This window comes from Antechinus flavipes, chromosome 5, assembly GCF_016432865.1.
Source record: "Antechinus flavipes isolate AdamAnt ecotype Samford, QLD, Australia chromosome 5, AdamAnt_v2, whole genome shotgun sequence".
In the NCBI taxonomy this organism is placed as follows: Eukaryota; Metazoa; Chordata; class Mammalia; order Dasyuromorphia; family Dasyuridae; genus Antechinus; species Antechinus flavipes.
Genome location: NC_067402.1, coordinates 200096614 through 200109643, shown reverse-complemented (window position 1 = coordinate 200109643; position 13030 = coordinate 200096614). Strand labels below are relative to the sequence as shown.

Here is a 13030-nt window from a genome sequence, read left to right as displayed (position 1 = left end):
TGTCTTCTCATATTCTAACAACTCTTTAATTGATTGAGCTTGATGAATAGCTCACCTAATAAGCTTCAATGTGCATTAGTCAAATATATTTTTGACCAGGATTGGACATTTGTGGGCCAAATAATAGTACCCCAATAGTAGGAAACCCCTTTTCTACTCTTTAAGGTCCCCAGAGTGTTCTGTCATATCTGGTATTATTTGGATATTTTGCTACCTTGGAAGATTTCAAAGGAGAAAATGCAGCTGAGCAATAAAGACAGGAAGAAAATTTACCAAGAGGGAGAATGGAGGGAAAGACTAGTGAAGTTTCATATTTGAACAGTTTTCCCAGCTTTCTATAATTTTATGCAAAATTCTCCTTCCTAATAACCAGAGTTTTACTCCCACTTCAGACTTTTAGCTCAAGATAAAGTTTTAGGAATTTAAAAAAGAGAGAGAGAAAAAATTTTTTAAAAGAAAAAGAAAAAATTTCAAAATACTTTCTGTCATTTCAACCCTAGTCAGATTGGTGTTACAGAGATAAAGATAAATAAAGACAATCTTTTTTCCTGGTTTGTAGAAATTTATTATAAATTAATTAGAAAACAAATTGGTAAATGTAATATCTTTATTGCAAATTTCCAAATTACAGTTTAAAAGTTTTTGTAAATGCTGAAATATCTTAAGGTGATAAGAACATGAAACTATCATTGTAAATCTTTGGAAGAGAGCTAATTTAAAGCATGTGGTGCTATAAATTGAGGTGCCAGCAACTTAAAGACCTTTGGGAAATTGAAGTTTTGAATGAGATTATTTGTGATTGTAAATCCAAACTAAACTATAATGTAGTGCATTTAAAATGAAATAATCCTAACATTTTACCCTTTATGAGTAGATCATGCGTTAATAAAAAAAATTGATATTTGACATTAAGGTGATTTATTTAGAAACTTCATGAATAAGAATTAAAAGTGTAACTACTTCATACTGCTTTTTTGAATGTAGTTAATAAATGAAACCTTTTTTATGTAAGATGATTTATATATGGATTTAACCAAATTGATGATATTTTACTGGCAATAAATTTAAAAATCCATCATACTGATTATGTTATTGTTAGACTTAAAAGCTTAAAAGATTTATAAAATAAATAATGATTTTTGATAGATTTGATAAGATTTTTATTTGATAGATTGCTTGGTCATTAATTATTAAAATTATGAAATGTACCTGAAATTGTATTCAAATTATATCTTCTTTATTAAATTGATCCCAGATTTAAAGATTTTATTTTTGCCTTTGGGTTTACCTCAGATATAGATATTTGTCAGTCTCAAGGCTTATGGTGACTAGTATTGTTCATTATTTATGTGTAATCATAGAATATAATTACTTTCTTAATTGCTAATGCTTGATTTGTGCTCCAAGAAGGATTTAAGCTAAAAAAGGATTATTATTATTACTATTTTTTTTTTTACTAATGAATGACTTACTTCTGTACCCCATTAATGGCAAATCACAACACATTCCAGGAATTATAGAAATTAGTACATTCATGTTAATGTGAAAGCAGCTGAAATGAAATTATAGAGGAATGAAGGGGACTGCCATTCCTAGGACAATTTATCTGTAGTATTGTATAAATGGAAGTAAAGAAATAATCCATGAGAATTAAGGAGATTAAGGAATTGAATACTTACAATGTTAAAGAGGATATCGACATATATGTTGAATTATTTACTATAATGATAAGATCTTAAGAAAGAGGAAAATTGAGACTCTATTGACTTACTCCATACAATCTCTCAGAGTAAAGGTTACTTTTCTTGGGAAACAGTAGATAAAATTTGCACTACTGCATGAAAAGTGACTGGCAAACTTTGAAATGCTACATAAATGTATACCATTATATCTGTCTTATTGGAGCAGAAAAAGCAGAACTTATAATAGAGTAGAATTAAAAATAGAAATAGAAGCTTTAAGCTAAGTCTTAATATAGAGATGTGGTTTGACCATAATAATAGATTTCATTTCCATGAAAATCACCAGAATGTCATTTATTTCTTTGAGAAACCTTCAATGCCTCGGGACCACAAATCTTCTGAGTCAGAACTCCATTAGTAATCATCATTAAAAGGATAATTGATATTGTCCTGGAATCTAAAAAGGAGAAACAAACACATTTTAGGTATTAAAGAAATCTCTCCAATGTACCAACTCAAACACCTTCCCTTTCCCCAAACCCAACCTCCTCAAATACACCCTTTCTCAGATTAAGAAATTTATAATCTTTGTAGTAGTTTGTTTTCTTTGGCCCCTGTATCTAAACACTTAGGTATAAATCTCTCTTGTCTTGGATTCAATCAGATTTTGTTCAGGTTCCTTAAACAAGAAAGCATTTCTGAGATACAAGACAAATAAAGGGATGGTTTAGTATCTCTGAAGAAGAAAATGTCAAACCAGCCTGGTATCTTTGCTAAGAAAACCCCAAATGATATCATGAAGAGTCAAGACATGGCTAAATTGACTGAACAGTAAGCATAATAGGTCCTAGTCCTAAAAGCAGAAAACTTGGGTCTAAATTCTGGCGCTCTCAATTACTGACTCTGTGGCTATAGACATAACCATAATATCTCAGAAGCTTAATTTTCTCATCTTTAAAATGAGTAATAATATTTTTGGACTACATAGGTTATTATAATAATATGATATATATAATATAATAACTACAGGGTTATTGTAAAGTTCACCTGAGACTATAGGTACATAGTACCCTGCAATCATAAATCACTATATGTCAACTCTTCATTAAGAAGGGTCATATAACAAGGTGTGTTTGAAAAGGTTTGTCTTCAAAGATAAAAGATTTAGAAAATTGAAGTTAACAGAAGGAAGTTACTTATCAAGTCAAACTAGTAATAGGTGGCTGAGAAGAATCAAAGCCAAAATTTAAGGTTTTCGATTCAGCGTTTGTTCCATAATAATCCTCACACTGCCTCCCCACACCATGGCATAAAATCAACATCAATCAACAAAACAGCCTTTGCTCCACAACATGGAGGGAATTTAGAGCAGGATGAATAGAGCAGTGGACTTTGCCGGGTTCTCCTCATGACCCCATTAAATTCTGATTGTTTGTATAGAATCAGAAGGAAGAAATAACCCAAGAACAATCAAAAGCATAGAAAATATTGCACTGTGCAGTCAGTCAGTCAGTCAAAAAACATATAGTATGTGTACTACATGTGAGGTCCTGTGGTAAGCAATGGGGATGCAAAGAAAAGCAAAAAATACTCTCCGCTCTTAAACAGCACACAATCTAAAAAGGGAGACCACAGGAAACAAATATATATGTAATACCAAAAAAGGACATAATCAAAAGAAGGAAGGCACTAGAATTAAAAAGGACTGGAAAAAGGTTCCTATAGAAGATCACATTTTAGATGGAACTTGAGGAAAGCCAGTAAGACAGGTGAGGGGAAGAGTATTCTGAGAATGGATGAGAGCCGGAGAAAATACCCAGAGCTCTGAGATGAAGTGCTTTGTTTATAAAATGCAAGAATACATGACAGGGAGTAAGATGTGAGAAGACTGGAGAGTAGGGAAGGGAGAGTAGGTTATGAAGGACTCTTAATATCAAACAAAGAAGTTTGTATTTGCTCCTGGAGATGAGAGGGAGCCATGAAAATTAGGTAACAGTGACTCAATGGAGTATGGGCTGAAATGGGGAGATTTACATCAGCCAGGCTCACTAAAAGTCTATGTAATAGTTCAGGTATAAGGTAATAAAGGCTTGCACTATGTGGGTGGCCAAATCAGAATAAAAGGCAGCATATACACATAATGTTAGAAATCCTTGGGTCTCCAAGGAAATCAGTGTCCTTGACAGTAATAGGGCAAGGTTAGAGTAGGGAGTGCATGGAGGAAAGATAATCAATTCAATTTTAGACATGAAAAACAAAAGTTGCCAAGTTAGAGACAAAACCCAAGGATATATACCATGCTTACTTTAATGATCATGGTTATAAAATTTCCCAACATCCCTAGTGTTGGGACTAGTCAACTAATGAGAATAAAAGCAGTCATGGAAAAAGGCTTTTCAGAACTTTACTTCTTGAGGAATGATAGAGGAGTACAAGAAACATGATAGGAAATGGGTTTTCTTCATCAATCCTTGCATGTCTATGACTACTCCCTTCCATGGTAAATTCATTTAAAATGTTTAAAATTTAAATTCATTTAAAATTTAAATTAATGTATAATTTTTAAAATTTTAATTAATTTAAAAAATTTTAATTTAAATTAAATTTAAAATTAATTAAAACGAAAGAGTTCATCTTCACAGAATCTATGCCCAGGCTAAAAGCCTAATTTGAAAACTTTAAAGATCATCTAATCCAAATGCTGCTTTTTCCAGATTTTCTAAGAAACTTGAGATCCAGAGAGGTTAAGGGATTTGTTCACTATCTCATAGCTAATAAGCAGAGACATAATTAGGATCTAAATTTCTGAAATAAGATACATCTCCTTTTGTATGGGAGAAGTTTGGTTACTGTAAGTAGAGAATTGAACAGTCATGTTTGAGGGCAGAGAAATGACCATGTAGTGAATGCCTTATTGCAATTTATCCTTGAGCTTCTAAAATGGCTTTTTTAAGACCTGAAGAAATACATAGGAGAGGTCCAGGATGCTACTTCATATAAAAGGAAGAAGTATACTTTGTAGATTTATAACTTCTCCATTAAGGATTTGAAGAAAGAACTTCTTCCTTTAATGTATTGTCCTATGTCCCTGCAGTCACAAATTTCTAAGATAGAAAATAAGATGCTAAAAGCAAACACTCACATATCAAGAGTCAGATAGCGCATGTTTCTGTTAAGGCCATCAATGACTTTCATGTCTTCTGAAGTTAACTGGAAATCAAATACCTGCCAGGGAAAAGAAAATATTATAGTAAGTAGGGGAACTTACTCAGAAAGGAACAGACAACTTGATTAATTGAATCATTCACATTCTCCCCTGGGACTTAAAATTCTGTCTGGAATTGGAGGTATTTAGGATACATGAAAACTATCTTACTTCCACTTAGATAGCCCTCATCTTCTTGGGTGGAGTAGCCCTTTGTGATATCCTCCTTTTAGGATTGTAGACTTTCCCTCAATCAAGAAATTTTTCACTTAGCTATTCATGGGGAACCACTTGAAAACTCTGTATATTGGTCTAATAGGTTCATATTTTAAACAATTTAATTCTGCTTTAAGTAGCAAATAATTGCTCAAAATTTGTTGCAAATATATTTTCCCCTGTGACAAGGATGTGTGACAAGGATTTAAACACAAGGATGTGTTTAAAGCAATATAAGTTTGTTTTTGAAAAAAATTCAAAACTATCATTCCCACAATGATTTCTGTGTCTGTACAGCTGCTAACAGCAAAGGGATTTTCTGACTTACTTAACATATTATTGAAGTTTCTCAACCTATCAAATTGTTTCCAAACAGTCATGGCCATGGAAATCCAATATTTGGGTACAGATTCCCAAGAAGTGATCAGATTCATGAACATACCCTCATTTGCATTCTGTATGCCAAATCAAAGAGCTCCTTCATCCACCTCTGTTAGCATTTATAGACCTCATCAGTGATATAATCAGGAGATCAAGATGCTGATATTTGCATTCTTGCAGTGCAAAAAAAAAATATCAGACTGTTTGAAAACTATGGTCACTCACAAGCCATTGTGGACTCTCACAAGCATTCAGCAGAAAAAAAAAAAAAAACCTTATATTGCTTTTTATTTCTGTATGAAGACTGTTTCCTAACTGAAATATATCCTCTGCTTTTGTTACTATTCTTAAGTTTGGGAAATTTTCAAATGAACTGATGAGTGTTTCAGCAGTACCTCTTTGAGGCACTCCACCAGTGGTAGAAAAGGATAAAGTTTTATCTGAAGAGATTCTCACCCTACAAAGGATAATTTAGAAATAAATATTATTTAAAATGAAGCAAAATATGTAATTGCCTCTTTAGTGCATTTATCATTTCATACAGTGATTTTTATTAACCATTAGAAAAGTCTTTTAAAGGTTATTCAAGCAATTTATAGTAGACTTGTGATGGAGTCATTTGCATCTAGAGAGAGGTTTGTGGGGACTGAATGTGGATTCCACTATAGTATTTTCACCTTTTTTGTTGTGTTGAAGTCTAGCTCCAATGTGTGACAAAGGGTATGAAATGACAACTGAGGGCCAGGTGGAAGATTGTCTTATGTAATCTTCAAATTTATTGATCAGAGAGTCTATCTATCTATCTGTATGTGTATGTGTGTTTCTAATGTTTATAGAGTCAATACCTAATACACGTTTTGATATTCCTGTATCCCCCTAACAATCAGCCTGCTCCAATGAAATGCAAATGGTTAGACCCAGATTTTGGCCACTTCAACAGAATTGCAAATAGTTGTGATACCCAACAGAGCAAAATGATCATACCAATTTCTTCAATACATTTCTCACAAATGTCTTTGATCTCCATTGTGGATTGCTTTTTCTTGTACTAAGTTCAAAGGTATGTCTTTGATCTATTATATAATCGAGTTTGCATTTGTTTCAGTTGCAGGAATCTCTTATCAATGTATTAAATAAATCTGTCTCAGCAAATGTTTATTGGAAAAGGAATCTGAGCCAAGTTACCTTTGGTTTCAAAACTTGAAATGGACTCTTATTTCCTTATCCTTTACATTGTTGTTGTTGTTTGCCTTTTTGTATTTTTGTTTCTCATTTCTCCCTTTTGATCTGATTTTTCTGTGCAGCATGATAAATGAAAAATTGCACATGTTTAAGCTATACTGGATTATTTGCTGTCTAAGGGAGGAGAAAGAGGAAGAGAGAGGGGGGAAAATTTTAGAACAACGTTTTGCAAGGGTGAATGTTGAAAAAAAATTTTCAATATTTTGAAAAATAAAAAGCTATTATTTTTTAAACATTTATATCTTAACTAGCTATTTATTTTGTTAATTACATGGTTAAAAATTTTAATGAACTTTTATTTTTAATAAAGAGAACATGTAAAATTCTTCTACTATTTTCCACCATATTATTTTAGGGAGCAAAAGTTTTCACTTTATTCTTATTTTAAACTAAAATACAGAAATAAACTTGATGTGGAAATAGTTTTAAAATGTTTTATTGATTGTTGAGTCAAAAATTGCAAAACTCAGTTCAAATAAAAGAGCTCAATATAAAAATTTAGTTTGCATAAGACTGTAATTCCACAGTAATTTCCTGTTTTTCATATTCAAAAACATGTAAAAAAAAATATGAAGTCTTGCAGATAATTGTAATCTTACTGCAATACCCTTTAAAATTCTTAGTGAAAAAAACAAAAATAAATAAAATTCTTAGTAAATGGCCTACATAAAATATTCAGAATTATAATTTTAAAGTTTTCTATTTGAAGTTTTCATAATTTTAGGTAGAATATTTATGCTTTATAATTACTTAATATAAATTTCCATTTGGAGTTTTTCGTGCAAAATTTTATCGCTGTTATTTAAAGCCCTTAATTATTTGGTGATTCACAACACATGACATGTTGTTGGAAAGGGTTGGTGGAACAAAACAGTTGGGAACACTTTCACAGTGTAAGAAGTAAATGTGCCTGAAGCATCCTTATAATTATTTTCTTTCCCCTAATGTTATTGTTTTAACTTCTGTTTTTCTGGTTTTGAGGGTTTGAGGAAGTAGAACACAACAACTTAATTCATGTAGGTTGTCACCTAACTTGCGAAATTTATAAAATATTTAAAAATCATTGATTCCCTCTCATTTGTCCCCATCCAGATCCCCCTAGTAAAATCAGGCTAAAAGATTCTATATTCTCTCTCCACCCAGTTCTCTTTTTCCTAATCAAATATCAGTATCAAAGCCCTATACCTCTTCTTTGCACTCAATAGAGACAAATAATATAGCAAAGAAACAAAAATATTTAGGATTTTTAAAATTAGTTTTACTACTAATTAAAACAGAAGATGTCAGAGTAAGGCAGGAACTCACCTAAACTGTTCCAAACTCACCTCCAAACAATTATAAAATAATGCTTCAAAATGAATTTTAGAACATGAACCAATGAAAGGACAGGGAGAAAAAATTTTCCAGTCTAAGACAACTTAGAAAGTCGGTGGGAAAACTGTCTCAGGTAAAAGGAGAGCACAGGCCCATGCAGATGACATCCAGTCGTGTCAGTAGCAAGGTCCTGAGTCAACAGCCCCAACATATCAGGCCCTTCAGTCCCTGATCAGGCCAGCTGAGAGACTCCACACCCCCAGCACTGCAGACCAGTGGTGAGGTGCAAGAAGCTTGAAACAGTATCCTTGTTATCTTAGGAATAGAGCCCAACTTTAAGTCATGAAATAGACTAGAAAAAGAACCACCCATAGAAAATTACTATAATGGCAGAGAAGATTAAAACACAAATTCAGAGGAAGACAACAATGTCAAAACATGTGCAAACTCACAAAGAAAAAACTGTGAGTTGGTCTTACTCAAGCCCAAAAAGAACAGCCAGAAGAGCTCAAAAAGGATTTAAAATTTTAATAAAAGAGGTAGAAGGAAAACTGGGAAAGGAAATGAGAGTGAAAAAAAAAAATAAGTCAACAGCTTAGTAAAGGAAGCAAAGAAAATAGATGTATGACAATTTAATGAAGAAAACTCTTTGAGAGGATTCTAAGATGGTGGAGTAGGTCAGAAAATTCCAAGTACTCCAGATTTTCCCCACAAACAAAATAAAATTCTATCTCAGGGCAAATACAGACCAATAAAAAGCAAATAAGACTTGGGAGGCAGAACAGGGGTTCTCTTAGGACAATGACAAGCTCTGTTCAAACAGCAAGCAAGGAGCCCTAGGTGGCTGACTAAGTTCTGAGGTAGCCTCAATCATTATCACAGTACTTTCACCTCCTAGACAGTGTGGGGAGGGCTTGAGTCCTGGAAGACTGAGGAAACTTCTTCAGCTGATAAAGAACCCCAAACCCAGCTGAAGAGTAATGTAAAACAGTTATTTGCTCAGAAAGAATTCATAGAAGAATTCAAAAAAAGATTTTAAAAATCAAATGAGATTGAGGAAAATCTAAGAACAACCCAAGAATAACAAAATTATGAAAAGAAAGTCAATCAACTAAGAAGAAAATGACTCTGAAAATTAGAATTGAGCAAGAGGAAATCGGTGAAGTTATAAAAGATTAAGACATAATAAAACAAAATGTAAAGAATGGAAAAAACAGAAAAGAATGTGAAACATCTTAGAAGAAAAACAACAGATATAGAAAAGATTAAGAAAAACCATTAATATAATTGGATTACCTGAAAACTATATATAATTTTTTTAAAAAGAACCTTGACCCAATAGTACAAAAAATAATGAAAGTTGTTCTGAAATGATAGTACAAAAAGGGAAAGTAGAAATAGAAAAAAAAAAAAAAAAAAAAAAAAACACCAACGACCTCAAAGTGATCCTACAAGGAAAACACAGGAATATCATTGCTAAAAATTGAAACTTATTGATCAAAGGAAAAAATTTACAAGCAACAAAAAGAAAAAAAAATTCAAATATTCTAGAACAACATTATGAATTGTACAGGATTTATCAGTGATTAAAATGAAAGGCTATAAGTTCTGAAATAATTATATATCCACAATCAAAAGAACTAGGGTTGTGGCCAAGAATATACCCAGCAAATTTAAGTATAATATTGAATGGGAAAAAAAGACATTCAATGTACTGTCAGATTTTCAGGATTTTGTCTCCAAAAAACCTGAATTCAATAAGAAAGTAAACAAAATCCAACATCAAAAACTAATTTCAAGAGACTCACACAGGACAAATTGTTTATGTTTTATACAGGGAACTGCAAACCATATATCTTATATCTAAGATTGGCAATAATAATTGTAGTCCAAAAGAAAGATTGGGGTAGAACTCAGTATGATGTGACTTTAAAAAGCAAAACTTAAAAAAATAAAATAAAAATAGTTATTATGTTATACTACTAAAGTGTAAGAGCAAGAACCAACACAGAGGAAGTAGATGGGGAGGAGGGCTGTTAGTTCTGAAAACCTTCTCACATTGGGAATGAGTTGAAATGGGAATAATATAAAACACACACACACACACACACACACACACACACACACACACACACACACATACACACACGTATGTATAACAAGAAGGTATAGCACTCTCCAAAATCTATAAAGAAGTAAGGGAAGGGGGGGCAATGGGATAAGGTAGGATATAGAAGAATGTGTAAATCAATGAGAGTGGGATAAGATATGTAGATTAATGGGAAAGGGATAATGAGGGAGGGAAAGGGGACATAGAATAAGAAGGGGTACAGAAGGGCATCTAGAAATTAATAGGAGTAGGATGAGGTGTGTAGATTAATAGGAATAGGACCAAGTGGGAAAGAAAGGGTGGGGAGAGAAGACAAGGGAGAGATCCATGGTGCAGGAGGTGAAGAGAGATTAAATAATAGCAAGGCATGTTAACAAGTAGAAGTAAAAAAAGAAGAGTTTAGCAAGGATATGAAATAAGAGATATTCACAAACATAACAAAGATTAGTACAATTTATTAGGGTAGTTATCATTGAGCTCAAAATCAATAAAAAAATTCAATCAAGAGAGAAATTTATTACAAATTAAGACAACTCTTAGATACCACTACATACCTCTCAGATTGGCTAAAATGGTAGGAAAAGATAATGACGAATGTGGGAAGGAAAACTGGGACACTGATACATTGTTGGTGGAATTGTGAATGGATCCAACCATTCTGGAGAGCAATCTGGAATTATGCCCCAGAAGTTATGAAACTGTGCATACCCTTTGATCCAGTAGTGTTTCTACTGGACTTATACCCCAAAGAGATGTTAAAGAAGGAAAAGGGACCCATACGTGCAAAAATGTTTGTGGCAGCCCTTTCTATAGTAGCTAGAAACTGGAGAAATTGTAAATTGTGGTATATGAATATTATGGAATATAATTGTTCTGTAAGAAATGACCAGCAAGATGATTTCAGAGAGGACTGGAGAGATTTACATGAACTGATGCTGAGTGAAATGAGCAGAACCAGGAGTCACTGTACACAGCAACAACAAGAATATGTGGTAATCAATTCTGACAGACGTGGTTCTTTTCAATAATGAGATGATTGATGCTAGTTCCAATGATCTTGTGATGAAGAGAGCCAACTACACTCAGAGAGAAGACTATGGGAACTGAGTGTGTTTCACAACATAGCATTTTTATTTTTTTTGTTGTTTGCTTGCTTTTTGTTTTCTTTCTCATTTTTTTCCTTTTTGATCTGATTTTTCTTGTGCAGCATGGCAGTTGTGGAAATATATATAAAAGAATTGCACATAGACACAGAAAAAAGCTTTTGACAAAATACAGCACCCATTCCTATTAAAAACACTAGAGAACATAGGGATAAAAGGAGCTTTCCTTAAAATAATAAGCAATATCTATCTAAAACTTACAGCAAGCATTTTTGTAATGAAGAGAAGCTGGACACATTCCCAATAGAACCAGAGGTGAAATAAGAATGTCCATTAAGAACTGCACATGTTTAACATATATTGGATTACTTGTCCTGTCTAGGAGAGAGGGTGGGAGGAAGGGAGGCAAAAAAATTGGAGCACAAGGTTTTGCAAAGGCAAATGTTGAAAATTATCTATGGATATATTTTGAAAAAAAAGAAGTTCACATTTTCAGTCACTAATATTGTTTTAAATGTGTATGTATGTATATATGGGTATGTATATATATGAGTGTATATCTATGTATGTAGTTTCAAGGATTTGTGTGTGTGTATATGTGTGTGTGTGTGTGTGTGTGTGTGTGTGTATAAAATATATGTATTGTTTATATCTCTGTATGTTTATCTGTGTGTGTGTAGGTGTGGATATACATGTATAAAAGTATATCTATTCTTAATTGTAGCCAGCTTCAGGGAGGTAGGGAGACAGAGGAAAGGGGGGAAAAAAGAGTAAAATAAAAAGTGCACAACAAAGAACAAAAGAAAACCTAAAAGGAAGCAAAGAAAAAAAAAATGGACAATTAAGAATATAATGTCTTCTTGACTTGTGACTTGAGCTTTCTTGAAATAGAAATTTATTGTTACATATTTTGAATCCTCCCTGATGTTCTCCTGGGCACATGACAATGTATTTTTTTCAGTCTCTCTTTTTTATTTTTATTTTTATTATTTTCATCTAAGTTTTAAATAAATTAATACATTTTAAAAGAAAACAACTCCTTAAAAAGGAGATCTAGAATCCAACCATTCTGGAGAGCAATCTGGAACTATGCCCAAAAAGTTATCAAACTGTGCATATCCTTTGATCCAGCAGTGTTTCTACTGGGCTTATATCCCAAAGAGATACTACAGAAGGGAAAGGGACCTGTGTGTGCCAAAATGTTTGTGGCAGCCCTGTTTGTAGTGGCTAGAAACTGGAAAATGAATGGATGCCCATCAGTTGGAGAATTGTTGGGTAAATTGTGGTATATGAATGTTATGGAATATTATTGTTCTGTAAGGAATGACCAGCAGGATGAATACAGAGAGGCTTGGAGAGACTTACAGGAACTGATGCAAAATGAAATGAGCAGAACCAGGAGATCATTATATACCTCAACAACGATACTGTATGAGGATGTATTCTGATGGAAGTGGATTTCTTTGACAAAGAGAAGATCTAACTCAGTTTCAATTGATCAATGATGGACAGAAGCAGCTACACCCAAAAAAAGAACATTGGGAAATGAATGTAAACTGTTTGCATTTTTGTTTTTCTTCCTGGGTTATTTATACCTTCTGAATCCAATTCTCCCTGTGCAACAAGAGAACTGTTCGGTTCTGCAAACATATATTGTATCTAGGATATACTGCAACGTATTTAACATGTATAGGACTGCTTGCCATCTGGGAAAGGGAGTGGAGGGAGGGAGGGGAAAATCGGAGCAGAAGTGAGTGCAAGGGATAATGTTGTAAAA

General features: G+C 33.0%; 1 protein-coding gene across 1 annotated transcript in view; it reads right to left on the bottom strand.

The window, feature by feature from the left end:
• Window positions 1-593: 593 nt before the first annotated feature.
• Window positions 594-13030, bottom strand: part of LOC127564339 (aldo-keto reductase family 1 member C1-like) — a 29975-nt gene continuing 17538 nt past the window's right edge. Inside the window, exons 8-9 of the mRNA XM_052000814.1 lie at window positions 4825-4907; window positions 594-2139 (exon numbers count right to left, since the gene is read on the bottom strand). Of these exons, the coding sequence (XP_051856774.1) occupies window positions 2097-2139; window positions 4825-4907 (126 nt within the window). The 3' untranslated portion in view covers window positions 594-2096. The remainder of the gene's footprint in view (window positions 2140-4824; window positions 4908-13030) is intronic.